Genomic DNA, 18,425 nt, shown 5'->3' on the forward strand with positions numbered 1-18,425 from the left:
TGAGGTTGTAGAAGGGAAACCGAGAGCCGCGCACGCCCCCATTCACATCGATGGGGCTGTAGTGGAGACTGTCGAGAGCTTCAAGTTCCTCGGTGTCCACATCACTTTTTTTTCTCGTATTTTACTAGGTAAGTTGACTGAACACATTCTCGTTTACAGCAACAACCTGGGTAATAGTTATAGGGGAGAGGAGTGTGGATGAATGAGCCAATTGGAAGCTGGGGATGATTTCTTTAGTGCCTCCTACTGGCCCTCCAACACCACTTCCTGTAGCATCCAGTGACTGACCAGGGCCAACACAGCTTAGCTTCAGAGGTAAGCCAGCAGTGGGATGCAGGGTGGTATGGACCTATCACTAAGGATCTATCGTGGCCCAAACACAGTCGTGAAGAGGGCAGGGCAACTCTTCTTCCCCCTCAGGAGGCTGAAAGGATTTGGCATGGGCCCTAGGATCCTCAAAAAGTTCTAAAACTGCACCAATGAGAGCATCATCACTGGCTGCATCACCGCTTGGTATGGCAACAGCTCGGAATCCGAACGCAATGCACTACAGAGGGTAGTGCGTTCATCCCAGTACATCACTGGGGCTGAGCTCCCTGCCTCTATACCAGGTGGTGTCAGAGGAAGGCCCTAAAAATTGACTACAGCCACCCAAGTCGGTCTGTTTTCTCTGCTACCGCACAGCAAGCGTTACCAATGCACCAAGTATGGAACCAACAAGACTCTGAACAGCTTCTACCCCCAAGCCATAAGACTGCTGAAAAGTTAATTAAACAGCTACCCAAACGTTCTGCTTTTTACCGCAGACCTACATGTACATAGTACTTCAATTACCTAACCAAACCTACATATACTGTACATATTACCTCATTCACCCCAACTACCTTGTACCGGTACTCCTTGTGAATTGCATCATTATTGTTATTTTATTGTTATTCTGTTTCTATTTTCTTTTATCTATTTGTTAATTTTCTTACTTTTTAACAGCATTGTTGGGAAAGGGCTCGAACGAAAGCATTTCACGGTAAAGTCTACAGCTGTTGTATTCGACGCATGTGACAAATACGATTTGATTTGTATCTGTCAGTGGTTTCTATTGACCTCTGTCTACATTGACAGTTGTGATCATGTTACTTTGTCCAACTCGAATATGATACTTCTTTATGGAAAACCACACTGTAGGACTGTATATGATCTGGAAAATGTTGCAATGACTGGAAAAGCAGCTATGATCACCATGTCCGAAAAGCATTATGATATAGGTATTTTTAAGTTGAACAAAAAGCTCCATAGTCAGCTCTGAAGCTGGACCCTCTGACAACAAAGCAGACTATATATATTTTTTTTTTTACTCACACGACACTACTCACTATAAGGTGGTGTTGCTGAACCACAACCAGGCCATTCTTTCTATATAGATGCTGATCAATTGATATACAGTACTGGAATTTCAGCATAAACGTGTCTTTTAGTCTAGTTTGACTTTAGATCTGGGGTACAGACTTTATTGGGCTGGCAAAAATCCCCTCCACGTTCTCATGAGGCAGAGCCAAGATAAATGGCCTGGCTCCCACCCTCGCACTCTTTCAACACACACACACACACACACACACACACACACACACACACACACACACACACACACACACACACACACACACACACACACACACACACACACACACACACACACACACACACACAGCTTTCAGAGAGGGAGGTAGTCTGGGGCTGTGGACTTCCTGCATGTAGCTAGAAGCTCCACTTCCCCCCCTAATTCATAGTCCCAGGCCCCATTCTCACTCACACAGACCACTCACTCCCCCACCCTGCACAACATACTTCCTGTCTTTGTCATGGCTAGAGTTAATTTATGAATTCCCCATTTTTATCACAAGACAGGATTTCACATGCTTTGTTCTGATGCTGTGGTTAGACTAGCTCTCTCCTCGTGTAAAGTACAGTGCATCCAGAAAGTATTCAGACCCCTTGACTTTTTCCACATTTTGTTACGTTAGACTTATTCTAAAATTGAGTTTGTTTTTATTTAAGCCATCTACGCACAATATCCCATAATGACAAAGGGAAAACAGGTTTTTTGATTTTGTTTTGCAAATTTATTCAAAAAAATTAACCTTATTTACATAAGTATTCAGGCCCTTTTGCTATGAGACTTGTAATTGAGCTCAGGTGCATCCTGTTTCCATTGATCGTCCTTGATGTGTCTACAACTTGATTGGAGTCCACCTGGGGCAAATTCAATTGATTGGACATGATTTGGAAAAGTACACAGATGTCTATATAAGGTCCCACAGATGACGGTGCATGTCAGAGCAAAAACCAAGCCATGAGGTTGAAGAAATTGTCTGTAGAGCTCAGAGACAAGATTGTATCAGCACATCTGGGGAAGGGTACCAAAAAATGTCTGCAGCATTGAAGGTCCCCAAGAACAGTGTCCTCCTCCATTCCTAAATGGAAGAAGTTTGGAACCACCAACACTCTTCCTAGAGCTGGCTGCCCAGGGAAACTGAGCAATTGGGGGAGAAGGGTCTTGGTCAGGGAGGTGACCAAGAACCCGATGGTCACTCTGATAGAGTTCCCCAGTGGAGATGGGAGTACCTTCTCTGCAGCACTCCCCCAATCAGGCCTTTATGGTAGAGTGGCCAGACGGAAGCCACTCCTCAGTAAAAGGCACATGACAGCCTGCTTGGAGTTTGCCAAAAGTCACCCAAACACTCAGACCATGAGAAACAAGATGCTCTGGTCTGATGGAACCCAAGATTTAACTCTCTGGCCTGAATACCAAGCGTCACCTCTAGAGGAAACCTGGTACCAATCCCTAGGGTGAAGCAAGTTGGTGGCAGCGTCATGCTGTGTGGATGTTTTTCAGCGGCAGGGACTGAGAGACTAGTCAGGATCGAGGGAAAGATAAATGGAGCAAAGTACATAGAGATCCTTAATGAAAACCAGCTCCAGAGCACTCATTACCTCAGACTGGGGTGAAGGTTCACCTTCCAACAGGACCCTAAGCACACAGCCAAGGCAACACAGAAGTAGCTTTGGGACAAGTCTCTGAATGTCCTTGAGTGGCCCAGCCAGAGCCCGTACTTGAACCCGATTGAACATCTCTGGAGAGACCTGAAAATATCTGTGCAGCAACGCTCCCCATCCAACCTGACAGAGCTTGAAAGGATTTGCAGAGAATAATGGAAGAAACTCTCCAAATACAGGTGTGCCAAGCTTGAAGCTTCATACCCAAGAAGACACACGGCTGTAATCGCTGCCGAATGCACTGTATGTTTGGATGGTGAGTCTACATACCAGAGTCTGATTCCTGATCCAAACATAAATTATTCAGGTTGACTCTTTCAGTAGAGGTGAAGATGATCTAAGCGGGAGGTGTGTGGGTGTGCCATTTATGTGTCATTTATTAGATGTAGCCTTGTTCACCAGTCACTCTGGCCCAACGAAGATGCTTTACCAAAACAAAACAAACCCTGTTGCCAAAACAACATGTACAGTTATCATGCTATTACTGGCACTTTGTGTAGCTACTACATCAATATTTGGAAAATGATTGTGTGATAAAAAAATAAATATATATTTAATCTTTTTTTTTCTTTTTACAAATGTATTTGAAATGTACTTTTTGTGGGATGTCATTTACTTCCCAAAAGATGGATAATGTGGAATCTCCCTGGGTTGCCATGACAAAGCTCTGATAAATAACCCTAGCCACTCGTGACATGAGAATGATCCAGTTGACTTTACAGAGTGTATGTGGTGTGGTGTGGTCATTGCGTATGACTGTTTCACTCTTCCCACGTACAGTGCATTCGGAAAGTATTCAGACCCATTGACTTTTCCCACATTTTGTTATGTTTTTCCCATATTTTGCCTTATTCTAAAACTGATTAAATTGTTTTTTTCCCCTCATCAGTCTACACACAATATCCCATAATGACAAAGCAAAAACAGGTTTTTAGAAATGTTTGCACATTTACAAATAATAATAAACATTTATCACATTTACACAAGTATTCAGATACTTTACTCAGTACTTTGTTGATGCACTTTTGGCAGCTATTACAGCCACGAGTCTTCTTGGGTATGATGCTACAAGCTTGGCACACCTGTATTTGTGGATTTTCTCCCATTCCTTTCCCATTCCTTCCTGAGCGTTGCTGCACAGCTATTTTCATGTCTCTCCAGAGATGTTTGATCGGGTTCAAGTCCGGGCTCTGGCTAGGCCACTTAATGACATTGAGACTTGTCCCGACGCAAGTCCTGCATTGTCTTGGCTGTGTGCTTAAGGTTGTTGTCCTGTTGGAAGGTGAAACTTCGCCCCTGTCTGAGGTCCTGAGCACTCTGCAGCAGGTTTTCATCAAGAGCTGTCAGAGTGACCATCGGGTTCTTGGTCACCTCCCTGACCAAGGCCCTTCTCCCCTGATTGCTCAGTTAGGCCTAACAGCCAGCTCTAGGAAGGGTCTTGGTGGTTCCAAACGTCCTCTATTTAAGAATATTGGAGGCCGCTGTGTTCTTGGGGACCTTCAATGCTCCATAAATGTTTTGGTATCCTTCCCCAGATCTCTGCCTCGACACAATTTTGTCTCAGAGCTCTATGGACAATTGCTTCGACTTCATGGCTTGGTTTTTGCTCTGACATGCGCTGGTTACTGTGGGAATTTATGTAGAGGAGTGTGTGCCTTTCCAAATCATGTCCAATCAATTGAATTTATCACATGTGGACGCCTGTCAAGTTGTAGAAACATCTCAAGGATGAGCAATGGAAACAGGATGCAGCTGAGCTCAATTTCGAGTCTCGTATCGAAGGATCTGAATACTTGTGTAAATAATGTATTTCTATTTTTTTTTTTTTTGGAATACATTTGCAAACATTTCTTAAACCCAGTTTTCACTTTGTCATTATGGGATATTGTGTGTAGAGTGAGTTTTTATTTAATCAGAGTAAGACTAAAGTAACAATGTGGAAAATAGGTGTCTGAATACTTTCCAAATGCACTGTACTAGACAGTTCTCTTTCTGCACAAGTTGCAACAGACTCTAGGAATGCATGGAAACTCATTTTCAAGTATATTTCTGTCAAACCTGAATTCAAGATTTCAATTGAGAATAGCCTGGTGGAACCAGTAACAATTTGGTTTGAAATGTGAGCACAGCAGTCAGTCTGCTTGACCAGGCTAGTGCTGATTTTTATGATAAATTATCAAACTTGTACAATGTTTTCCACTTCCACTAACAATTCTAATCCTCTGTGGTTACCCCATAGGTTTGTTGGAGGAGAGTAGGGTGCAGACGCCAGCCTTCACAGACTCGGTGAGGCTTTTTCGCCAAGCCCATGGGCAGTATGGCACCTGGGAGATGATGTGTGGCGCACCTCCACAGGTAAGGATGGCACAGCCAATGACAGTGGCTTTGTCCCAAATGGCACCCTATTCCCTATATAACAGCACATTCTTGAGCTTTCCTCAGTACGAAGTCCTCGTCCACCCACTGTGCTGTCAGGCTCTGCATGCTAATGGGGCTGACATCGCTGGTCCAAATGTCAGTTGTGAAGCTAATAGCAGTGACGCCCATAGCAAGTAGCTCATGGATGTACGTTTCAACAACACAGGGCAACTTCTGAAAAATATCACCTAATTGGTAGTGGACCGGGGCTCGAGATGCTCGACCAGTTGGCGAAAGCCAACATCATCCACAACAGAGAACAGTTGATTGTCAAGGGCAATGAATTTCATTATCTTGGTGTGAATGGATTTCGCCTTTGCGTTGCCTCGCTGAAATGTTTTTACTCTTTCAAATGAATGCTCGATACACACAGCAGACATTGTGGGCTAGGTTAGGAATGCTGTGTTGCACGTATAGAGCTATAATTTTTTGTGCCGTCATTACATCATCTCCCTACATTATATAGTTATGCACGTCAGCTTTGACATCGGCAGTAAACTAGACATCAGGCCGACGTTAGCATTTTTTAGCTAATATCGTCTGTTTTCGATCTGCTTACCGATTTCTATATTGCGCATCGCTAGCTGTAACGTAACAATGTGGAAAAAGTCGAGGGGTCTGAATACTTTCTTAGTGCACTGTAGTGCACCACTTTTGACCAGAGCCAAATGGGTCTATGTAGGGAATAGGGTATAATTTGGAATACAATCAGGGATGTAGAGTCCAGCTGAGAGATGTCACCATGCCCCCTGCCCTGGTGACACAGCATCCTGTGGGCATGAGCTCACTGTGCCCCCCCCCTCTGCAGAGCTGAGTCTTTGTCTGTCTGTGAGTGTGATGTCTGTAGCTCTTACATCAGGGCCTGGGGGCCTTGACTCATACCCATCATTCTTAGTATCTCATAGACAGATTGCTCCAGTTGGAGATGGAGGGAGCCAAAGGCCAGACGAGGAGCCTTGGGCTCAGTTAACCACAGAGTCAGGACTCCCATAGACCCAAAGGTCAGACACAACACAGCACTTTCAACAGACAGACAGACACAGCCTGTGTATATACAGTGTACAAAACATTAGGAAAACCTGCTCTTTCCATGAGACTGACCAGGTGAATCCTATGATCCCTTCTTGATGTCACTTGTTAAATCCACTACCAATCAGTGTAGATGAAGGGGAGGAGACAGGATAATGAAGGATTTTTAAGCCTTAAGAGTTGAGACATGTAATTGTGTATGCGTGCCATTCAGAGGGTGAATGGGCAAGACAAAAGATTGAAGTACCTTTGAACAGGGTATGGTAGTAGGTTCCAGGCACAACGGTTTGAGTGTGTCAAGAACTGCAATGCTGCTGGGGTTTTCACACTCAAACTCTTCTCGTGTGTATCAAGAATGGTCCGCCACCCAAAGGACATCCAGCCAATTTGACACAACTTTGTGAAGCATTGGAGTCAACATGGGCCAACATCTTTGTGGAACGCTTTCGACACCTTGTAGAGTCCATGCCTCGACGAATTGAGGCTGTTCTGAGGGCAAAAGTTGGTTTAACTCAATATTAGGAAGGTGTTCCTAATGTGTTGTGAAATCAGTGTATACGAGATACATTTTGCACTCCTCTAAACGTCAATCAAAAAGAAAGGAAGACCAAGCACTCTTAATATAATTAATTAAAATGCCTTTATTATTATGTTCAATAGAAACAAAGTTTTTTTTTTTTTAACTGACGAAGACCATGCAGCCGAAACGCGTCGTTTAAAAAAAAAACTTTGTTTCTATTGAACATGCCATACTAATAAAGGCATTTTAATTAATTATATGAAGAGTGCCTTGGTCCTCTTTTCTTTTTGATGACCAATTTACCCCTTTTCCCAAAGATCACCTTCTATCTACCAAAATGTACTATTGTGTACCTTAGTAGCGCTTCCCTTCCTCCTCTTTCTCCATCATTTTAACATTGTCATGAAGAGCACATGTTCAACTTATTAAAAAACATGTTTTTCAATCTCAAGTTGTTCAATAAAAAAACTACTATAGTAAGTGCCAAATAAAGTAACAGAGTTGACGATTTCATCTTAAGTCAGCCATTAACCCCCCTGTGACAGGGGAAATGGAAGGTTGTTGTGTGCAACACGAACGGACAATTGAATGCGAGCTCCACCAAAAAAACTATTTATTGGTCAAATAATTCTAGCCTGTCTATCTGTGGGTAACAGGGTTGACGTGTTACGCTTGACCCACTCAGTTTCCCACCACGACACACCAGAAAATGGACAAAAAGAGTAGAATGAGCTTTTTTTTATTTTTAAAGGAATAGTTTCACAATGTTAAAATGGGAGTTCAGTTCACGTAAACAGGGTTGACCTTAAAATGTGGGACATTTTCTTCCTGAAAATATGAAATATAATGATTTTCAGAAATGACTTTGTCAAAACAAACAAACAAAATAACTATGGCTTTACACTGATGAAAATGCTTAAACATTCTGGTGTCAAGTGGGTTTAAATATTCCTAGAAGTCAGTGCACAGAGGGACATGCCCAAAATCATTCAATAAAAATATGATTTATTGAATGTTCAATGTTCTATTAAATGAAGTGCCCTTTAATATAACAAGCTTTTAAAATGTAATGTTGACGCACAATTTCTATTTAAAATATCAAAGGGACTCATTTTGTGGAATGACCCAATAAATGTGAAAAGTATTATTATTATTATTATTATTATTATATTTTTTTTTCTGTCAGCAGTGCACTGTGATACTGTTATTATACCATATCAACGTGTCACTGAGGTGTCAAACACCCGACAGAACATCTAACCTTTTGTGTCAGTAAAGCCTTGTTCACATTGGTCAGTTTAAAGTGACTCAAATCCCCCCAAAAATGTATATAGATTAGAATCTGAATCGACAACCAAAAGCCATGTGGAATCGGATATTTCAAACCACATTTCAAACCACCTTTATAAGTGGTTTGAAATCTGATACAAATCTGATTCCTATTATTTGCCCTCAAGTGGTTTTTAGACTGATTTGGCATATTTTGTTTTTTTGCTAGCTACTCTGTTGATAGTTTGACAAGAACATGGTAGCTAACTAGCTAACTGTTTACAAATAAATTAGTGAATGTGCTAGAAAGTTAAATGGCTACCTAGCTAGCTAGTTGGCTGTTGTTGCTAGACAAAACTGACACATTTGAGGCATTTAAAAGTGTTCTTACACTATGATTTTGAACATTCAAAGCAACTGGGAAATGTCCATGGCAGGCATTGTCAACTTAACTTGCTACATAACTTGCAATCTGTGCACATCTGTGCACTCCTTGGCTAACATTTTTACAATAACCAAACAGTGGTTGTCATTCATCGTGCCCTACTGTGACACACCACCAATGAGACACCTACAGATAAGACCAGCACTCATCTTTCTGTTTCAAGTTGAAATACACCAGAATGGTAGAACCGAGATTCTCTGGCAGCATTGCCAACTCTACTCCTACACATTCCTCTGTCCCATATCATCAAGATCAGTAACTCGCATCCAATGCAGCCTAGCCCAAAGCTCTTGACTTCAAGGCCAAATAAGTACAATAGAAGATAGTCATGATAAATATGTTGTGATGAATGTGTTGGGCCCCTTATATTCAACTCTGGACCTCAAAGCCAGTTCTACTTATTTTAGACCTGGGGACACCAGGTGGGTGCAATTAATTATCAGGTACACTGAAAACCAGCAGGCTGCGGACCTCATAGGGTAAGAGTTTAATACCACTGATCTAGAGCAATCAGGCTAGAAAAACCAGTTCTCAGGTTTCGATAGCTCTGACATATCTGCAGTGTAGAGTGCCGACCACACCTGATAGGGAAAAGTACAGTAGACTAGTATACAGACTTTTGGAGGATGCCCTCCTGCAGATACAAAGCATGAATAGGACCTTCAATGAACCACGTCCCATGTATAAATAAATACTTTGCCCCGAGGCCATAGATTAGCCCCACTGCCCAGAGGTGGGTAGAGGGTGAGCTGGTATGACCTTAGTATGTCATAAGAATTGTATCACTCTGGAAGTATGGCTGTATTGGTCTCGGTAGTTCATGAATCACTTTGCGTCTCTTTTTGGGAAATGTGTCTAGCATCTCAAACAGCACAGCGTCACCACACTTATTGTTGTCATCTGATCTTCAACCCACTACCATCCCTGTAGATTCTGGCCAACCTGGCGATGGAGACACTTCTCCCTGAGGTCAGGGATCTCATCACCCCGGGACTGAAAGGCAAAATGCACGAAAGGCAGAGGAACTGGATGCTGGTAAGTCCTATCTCACACAACTGACCAAATACCCCTTTATAATAATAGGGAAAATGTCTTCTCCTTAACCAGCTTCTGAGTTCCCTGTTTGTACATGAATCCATGTCATGTTGGGATGCAAGAATACTGGTGATCTACATCTTTGTATTCCATGTTCACAAAGGTGGATAATATGGCACTTTGGTCAACGTTTCGGCCCAGTGGCTTTTCTCAATACAAGATGCAGACATAACAATCCTCTGTGTGTCCCCATGCAGATCTGCGATGCTGTTTATGGTCTGGTGGTGAGGCAGGCCCAGGCCCAGTATGAGTCTGTGGTGCAGAGCTGTGAGGCTGGACGCCCCCTTCTAGAGGCCTCCATACGCACAGACATGGATCAGATCATCACCTCCAAGGAGCACGTCAGCAACAAAATCAAAGGTGAACCCTCAGTGACCTGTGTGGTCCACCTGTTAGAGCTGCAGAACCCAGCTCATGCACACTAGAGTCGGCATGAGTTGGATTCCACACCATTGCACTTCTGACTTGCCAACTTTTCCACCTTTCATGTCTCCTCTTCATAAAATCAATAAATATACCACAATAAATATATTTAAAAGGTTTGAGCCCTCCACAGTAAGATGAAGTTGAGCCCTAGTCCCAGACATTAACCCAACGTCAGTTTTACAGTCCACCCAGTAATGGATTTTGGGGGAGTAAGCAGATCCTAGATCTGTGCCCAAGCCATGTCAACTTGGAACCAACAGTAGGTAAATACCAGTAGTTGCAGTACAATGGTAGATTCTAGTTCATACTCTGAATACCTACAGTACATGTCTGGCCTGTGTGTCATTCTGGGCTCTTTGCCAGTGGTGTGACAAATATTTGCCAACAGTTGGACAGGTGATTGTCACAGCCACAGACAGTTTTGTGCTATGTTGACAGCCTGCGTCCATTGAGTTGAAGTCAGGAAGAATAGCAGCATTCCATCAACAGTTACATGGGGGACTTAGTCTGTCGCAATAACAGTCTTATATGGAGAGGAACTGAATTCCTTTGGCCGAATCATATCTTGAGAAAAGCATGTGTTGCACAATGAGTCACAGTGGAACCTCTGCCAGTTTATGTAGACTAGTCTGTGTGTTGACATCCTCTCTCTCTCTCTCGTTGTGTTTCCTCACAGCGGTGGCGCTGCCTAAGGCAGAGAAGCTGCTGAAGGTGAGTATCCAGCCCTACATCAGCTCTATCCTGGAGGCCCTGATGGAGCCCACCAGTCGAGGCTTCTCTGAGGTCAGGGACGTGTTCTTCAGAGAGCTGGTGGACATGAGCAAGAACACAGTGAACAACAGCACCAAGGAAAAACTGGCAGAGGTGAGAACGTTGTTATTCATTTATATGGGTGTCAGTCTAATGATCCAGCATAACAGTTTAGCTGCATGCTTTTATTCCACCCATTTTCGGTGATATCTGAAGTGTAGCATACAAATTGATGAGTGAATTGAAAGACGTATATCATCCAAGCCTGGTCTCTATGGTTTATGTGTTAATTCTGTCAACCCAGCCTCACTCTTCCTTCTCTCCCGCTCTCGTCAGCACATGGAGAAGATCTCTATGCTGGCTTTCCACCCGGTGAAGATGCAGAGCTGCTATGAGAAAGTAGAGGACCTGAGTCTGGATGGCTTGCAGCAGAGGTTCGACGTCTCCAGCCCCTCCGTGTTCGTCCAGAGGGCACAGATCCTCATGAGAGAGGTACAACTTAACTAGCACTGATTGAGGATGACCGTTGTACTTGCAATGACAGTGATAGGTTGTCGTGCCTAGCTTAATTGAATGTGATCCAAATGCAAATGTAAACTACACCCTCCTACACTTTATTATTCTGCAAAACGTGACGCAACCTCTTACTGATGATGTGGACAGTTAATCACTAAACTGACATATGGGGTATGAGTATGGTGAGGTACTAATTAAATAATTGCTGAAATGTCTCCATTTGAGTTCCTGGCTGGTGTATGAGTTCTGAAAGGATGTGGCCTGCAGGTCTATTTTGTGGTTGTTGGTTGTGCTGTTTTGGTTGGGGAACAAGCACATTCTGGTTAGTGAGTGGTGGTTTACTGTCATTGGCTGGCTGGTCTCTGTTGACAGGCTGTTGGTTGTTGGAGAGATATCCTAGAGCCAAGTATTCACCACTCTGTCCCCCACTGTGAATCACATAGGCTGTCCTCTTTGTAGTGGCTAGAAGCTGCTGGGGGTGAGACCTCTCAGACAGGGGCTAAGGTCTCCGAGAGTTCAACAATTGAACTTTGCTTTGCATCCAAGATTCTGTTTATAGTTCAGATATACAATAGCAAAGATCTACCCTCAGGGTTCGGAGTGTGATTAGTTTAGAATGGAGGGAGGGAAGGGTTTTATTGGACAGGATTCAACTAGTATATAGAAAGCAATCCTATTTTGTTATGCTACACTTTAAAAGGAATTGTTGGGAAGATGGTGCCCCCTTGTGGTGAATATATGAAAACTGATGGAATGTTTTGTTCTTGGCTTGGCATTTTGTGATTTCAGCAAACAGGCAAATCATGGACTTTATCTATACACTGTCGGATGACTGCTTTAGCGGAGTTCACCAGTTTATTGAGTTACCAACATGCCCACATGATGATCCATTTTATAAACCGATTTCTCTGCGTTCTCTTTCTGTCTGGTAGAGTATAGACCATTTTAAAGATAGGTTTACTTGCAATGACTGTGATTTGTGGTTGTTTGTCCACTACTAAGCTTAGTTGAATGCACTGACTGTAAGTCACTCTGGATAACAGCGTTTGCTAAATGACTCAAATGTAAACTGATAAACAAACCTTTATCTGTGCAGCAAATGGACGATGCGGTGTACACCTTTGAGCAGATCCTTCACCAGAGTCTGGAGGACCAGGGGTCAGAGGGTCTCTGTAAGAACATCCAGCGCTGCCAGGACCGGGTCATCAAGGTAAGGCAGACAGGAAAGGGATGGCTGTTGGCCCAGTGCACACCATGACATGGGCACGATGACTACTCAAGACCATTGCGCTCTCCCCCCAAAAAAAGTTTAGTTGGTGTAAAACCAGTGAATCTAGATAAGCACACAAAAATGTCATATATGGCTTGCAAGGCACATGGATGGATAACATTGTATTTTTATAAATTTTATTTAACCAGGTAGGCCAGTTGAGAACAAGTTCTCATTTACAACTGTGACCTGGCCAAGATAAATCAAAGCAGTGCGACAAAAACAACACCGAGTTACAAATGGGATAAACAAACTTACAGTCAATAACACAATATAAAATATGTATACAGTGTGTGCAAATTAAGGAGGTAAGCCAATAAATAGGCCATAGTGGCGAAGTAATTACAATTTAGCAATTAACACTGGAGTGATAATGTGCAGATGAGGATGTGCAAGTAGATATACTGCTGTGCAAAAGAGCAGAAAAAAAACAAAACAACAATGGAGATGAGATAGGTAGTAGGTTGGATGGGCTATTTACAGATGGGCTGTGGACAGCTACACCGATCGGTAAGCTGCCCTGACAGCCGATGCTTGAAGTTAGTGAGGGAGATATAAGTCTCCAACTTCAGTGATTTTTGCAATTCGTTCCAGTCATTGGCAGCAGAGAACTGGAAGGAAAGGCTGCCAAAGGAGGTGTTGGCTTTGGGGATGACCAGTGAAATATACCTGCTGGAGCGAGTGCTACGGGTGGGTGTTGCTATGGTGACCATTGAGCTGAGTAAGGCGGAGCTTTACCTAGCAAAGACTTATAGATGACCTGGAGCCAGTGGGTTTGGTGGCTAATATGTAGCGAGGACCAGCCAATGAAAGCATACAGGTCGCATACAGTATATGAGGCTTTGGTGATAAAACGGTTGGCACTGTGATAGGCTGCATCCAGTTTGCTGAGTAGAGTTGGAGGCTATTTTCTAAATGACATCGCCAAAGTCAAGGATCGGCAGGATAGTAAGTTTTACGAGGGTATGTTTAGCAGCATGAGTGAAGGAGGCTTTGTTGCGAAATAGGAAGCCGATTCTAGATTTAATTTTGGATTTTTTTATTTGACCTTTATTGAACCAGGCAAGTCAGTTAAGAACAAATTCTTATTTTCAATGACTACCTAGGAACAGTGGGTTAACTGCCTGTTCAGGGGCAGAACGACAGATTTGTACCTTGTCAGCTCGGGGGTTTGAACTTGCAGCCTTCTGGTTACTAGTCCAACGCTCTAACCACTAGGCTACCCTGCCGCCCCGATTGGAGATGCTTAATATGAGTCTGGAAGGAGAGTTTACAGTCTAGCCAGACATTTAGGTATTTAAAGTTGTCCACATATTTTAAGTCCGAACAGTCCAGAGTAGTGATGCTAGGCGGGCAGGAAGGTTCGGGCAGCAATCGGTTGAAGAGCATGCATTTAGTTTTACAAGCGTTTAAGAGCAGTTGGAGGCCCCGGAAGGAGTGTTTGGCATTGAAGCTCGTTTGGAGGTTTGTTAACACAGTGTCCAAGGAAGGGCCAGATGTATACAAAATGGTGTCGTCTGCCGATACAGTTGAAAGCCTTGGCCAGGTCGATGAAAACGGCTGGACAGTACTGTTTTTTAAAATCAATGGCAGTTATGATATCATTTAGGACCTTGAGCGTGGCTTGAGGTGCACCCGTGACCAGCTCGGAAACCCGGATTGCATAGCGAAGAAGGTACGGTGGGATTCAAAATGGTCTGTGACCTGTTTGTTCACTTGGCTTTCGAATAATTTAGAAAGGCAGGGCAGGAAGGATATAGGTCTGTAACAGTTTGGTTCTAGAGTGTTTCCCCCTTTGAAGAGGGGGATGACCGCGACCGCTTTCCAATCTTTAGGAATCTCAGACGATATGAAAGAGAGGTTGAACAGACTAGTAATAGGGGTTGCGACAATGGTGGTGGATAATTTTAGAAAGTTTTAGAAGGAGAGGGTAGGGGTAGCCAGGTGGAAAGCGTGGCCAGTCGTAGAGAAATGCTTAACGAAATGTTCTATTATTGTGGATTTATCGGTGGTGAGTGTTTCCTAGCCTCAGTGCAGGGGGCAGCTGGGAGGAGGTGCTCTTATTCTCCATGGACTTTAGTGTCCCAAAACCTTTGGGAATTAGTGCTGCAGGATGCAAATTTCAGCTTGAAAAAGCTAGCCTTTGCTTTCCTAACTGACTGTGTATGATGGTTCCTGACTTCCCTGAAAAGTTTCATATCAAGGGGACTATTCGAAGCTTGTGCAGTGTGCAAGGACAGTCCAAGTCTGGAGTGAACCACGGGCTATATCTGTTCTTAGATCTATATTTTTTGAAAGGGGCATGCTTATTTAAGATGGTGAGGAAGGCACTTTTGAAGAACAACCAGGCGTCCTCTACTGACGGGATGAGGTCAATATCCTTCCAGGATACCTGGGCCAGGTCGATTTGAAAGGCCTGTGTGTTTTAGGGAGCGTTTGACAGGGGTGGTGAGGGGTGGTCGTTTGACCGCGGACCCATAACGGACGCAGGCGATGAGGCCGTGTTCGCTGAGATCCTGGTTGAAAACAGCAGGGGTGTATTTGGAGGGCAGGTTTGGTCAGGATGATATCTATGAGGGTGCCCATGTTTACGGATTTGGGGTTGTACCTGGTAGGTTCCTTGATAATTTGTGAGGTTGAGGGCATCTATCTTAGATTGTAGGACGGCCGGGGTGTTAAGCATATCCCAGTTTAAGTCACCTAACAGTACGAACTCTGACGATCGATGCGGGGCGATCAATTCACATATAGAGTCCAGGGCACAGCTGGGAGCTGTGGGGGGGTCTATAACAAGCGGTAACAGTGAGAGACTTATTTGGAGAGATTCATTTTTAAAAGTAGTAACTCGAACTGTTTGGGCATAGACCTGGATAGTATGACAGAACTCTGAAGGATATCTCTACAATAGATTGCAACTCAAACTCCTTTAGCAGTTCTATCTTGACGGAAAATGTTGTAATAGGGGATGGAAATTTCTGAATTTCTTTCTAAGCCAGGATTCAGACACTGCAAGGACATCAGGGTTGGCGGCGTGTGCTAAAGCAATCTTAGGGAATAGCAATCTGATGTTTACATGCATGAACACAAGGCTTATACAGTTACAGAAGTCAACAAATGAGATTGCCTGGGGACACACAGGGCCTGGGTTAACCTCTACATCACCAGAGAAGGATAAGGCTACGGCTAACGGCTATGAGAACTGGTCGTCTAGTGCGTTCGAGCAGAGAGTAAAATGAGCAAACTTCTGGGCGTGGTAGGATAGATTCAGGGCATAATGCATAGACAAGGGCATGGTAGGGTGTGAATACAGTGGAGGTAAACCTAGGCATTGGGTGACTATGAGAGAGGTTGCATCTCTGGGAGCGCCAGTTAAGCTAGGTGAGGTCTCCGCATGTGTGGGGGGTGGGTCAAGGGAGCTAATCTAGGCATGAAGACTGGGACTAGAGGCTCCGCAGTAAAACTAAAACAATGAGAACTACCCTAAACAACAGTATACAAGGCATATTGACATTAGAGGGAGGCATAAAGCAATCACAGGTGTTGATTGGGAGGGCTAAGACAACAACGGGTAAAAATCTAAGACCACAATAACGTGTAAATGGCGATGAATGGGCAGAGAGGGTCAGTTGGCTACACACAGGGCCTGAGTTCGAGGCTGGCACCGACAGATAAACAAAATGAAGTACTGTGTTAATGAACAGTCCAGTTGGCATCAGCTGTGTAGCCGAGTGATCATAGAGTCCAATAAGCAGCAAAGCATGAAAAGGGGAGCCGCTCGGCAGTCATCATGCGAGCGGGAGACACGGCGCTCAGAGAGCTAGCAGGCCGGGGCTAGTAGCTGGGTCCTCACCAATATCAACGACGCAGAGGCCGGTTGAGAGCGCATTGGCCGAAATACGTCAGCAGACCAGTCGTGATGGATCGGAGGGGCTCCGTGTCGACAAAGGGTCCAGGCCAATTGGCAAGAGAGGTATTGTAGTTGGGGTACTGCGTTTGCTAGCTGGGGGAATGGGCCTAGCTCAAGGCTAACTGGTGCTTGCTTCTGGAAAAGGGCGTTAGCCACGATAGCCACTTGGTAGCAGCTAGCTAGCTGCGATGATCCAGTGTAATGGTCCAGAGCTTGTGGTAGGAATTCGGTGATGTATTGGAGGAAAAAAGCAGTCCGATATGCTTCGGGCTGATATCATGCTGTGTAGATATTATCCGGGCTATCCAGGCTAAAGCGGCTGGTGTCTGTGCTAAAGGTAAAGACTGCTAGCAGTGGCTAACAATGACTAAATAGCTAGTAGCTAATTAGCTGGATAGCTTCTGAAGGCTAGCTTCTGATGGAGGTTCTGGTTATAAGGTCTAAAACATAGCAGATCTGTACCACGTTGGGTGAGGTGGGTTGCAGGAAGCTGTATTTAATTCTAAAATGGAAAAAGAGTTTGAAATGTATACAGAAAGATGAAAAAAGCTGAATATTTACTCGGGACAAAAACAAACACGTATTGCTGCTACTCCATCTTGGAAAATGTAGGATTGAGCTGATTGATACTACATAAATGTTCTTTAAAAAATCATAACATCTCCTGTCTTTTATTTCCCTCCTGTCTGTCCACAGAAATTTGACTATGACAGCAGCACAGTCCGGAAGAGGTTCTTCCGAGAGGCTCTTCTTCAGATCTTCATCCCTTACATGCTGAAGCAGCTCACGCCCTCCATCGCATCTGTAAGTCTTGCTCACACCCTCCATCGCATCTGTAAGTCTAGCAGCTGTAGCCGGCTAGACAGTGTGTCTAGGACGGGTCAAATGCATACATTGTGTGAAACTGACATTAAACTTCCATGCAATAGCATTCCCTTTGTTACTCATACTGTTAACTTACTGTTTCTCTGCATGTCTCTCCTGAGTGTATTCCTGAGTGTGTATGACACCTTTTATGGGTCCTCTGTTCTCATACTTGTTCCTCTGCTGTGTCCAGGAGCTGCCTCGTTTCCAGGAGCTGATTTTTGAGGACTTCTCTCGTTTCATCCTGGTGGAGAACATCTTTGAGGAAGTGGTGCTGCACTCTGTCATGAAGGACATCATGATGGGTGAGTCTCACAATGGAAACAGTGGCTTTGTCCTTAATGGCACCATTACTCCCTTTGTATTGCATTACTATGGGCCCTGATCAATAGGAGGAATAGGGTGCCATTTGGGACGCGGGCATATAATTATCTTATATTTCAATGCCTTATGTCAGGGTTAACCAACTGGCTGTGATTTCATTTGGCCCTCCAAGTTTTCTGAGCAAAAAATTTATTCAACATAAATAGGGTTCAACATAAAATACTATAGAAACACAAGCAAATCTGCACCCAGTGAGTGTATAAAACATTAGGAACTTCTGCTTTTTCCATGACAAACTGACCAGGTAAATCCAGGTAAAAGCTATGATTCCTTATTGATGTTAAATTCACTTCAATCAGTGTAGATGAAGAGGACGAGATCAATTAAAGAAGGATTTTTGAGCCTTGAGACAATTGAGACATGGATTGTGTATGTGTGCCATGCGGAGGGTGAATGGGAAAGACAAAAGCTTTACGTGCCTTTGAACAGGGTATATGGTAGTAGGTGCCAGGCGCACCGGTTTGAATGTGTCATGAACTGC

At 43.8% G+C, this 18,425-nt stretch overlaps 1 protein-coding gene across 1 annotated transcript in view; it reads left to right on the plus strand.

The window, feature by feature from the left end:
• Nucleotides 1-18,425, plus strand: part of LOC124034066 (protein Niban 2-like) — a 56,227-nt gene that overhangs the window by 33,356 nt on the left and 4,446 nt on the right. Inside the window, exons 6-13 of the mRNA XM_046346782.1 lie at nt 5,291-5,406; nt 9,663-9,767; nt 10,025-10,187; nt 10,930-11,117; nt 11,340-11,495; nt 12,616-12,729; nt 17,393-17,500; nt 17,754-17,865. Of these exons, the coding sequence (XP_046202738.1) occupies nt 5,291-5,406; nt 9,663-9,767; nt 10,025-10,187; nt 10,930-11,117; nt 11,340-11,495; nt 12,616-12,729; nt 17,393-17,500; nt 17,754-17,865 (1,062 nt within the window). The remainder of the gene's footprint in view (nt 1-5,290; nt 5,407-9,662; nt 9,768-10,024; nt 10,188-10,929; nt 11,118-11,339; nt 11,496-12,615; nt 12,730-17,392; nt 17,501-17,753; nt 17,866-18,425) is intronic.

Source organism: Oncorhynchus gorbuscha, linkage group LG04 (genome assembly GCF_021184085.1).
Source record: "Oncorhynchus gorbuscha isolate QuinsamMale2020 ecotype Even-year linkage group LG04, OgorEven_v1.0, whole genome shotgun sequence".
NCBI classification, from domain to species: Eukaryota; Metazoa; Chordata; class Actinopteri; order Salmoniformes; family Salmonidae; genus Oncorhynchus; species Oncorhynchus gorbuscha.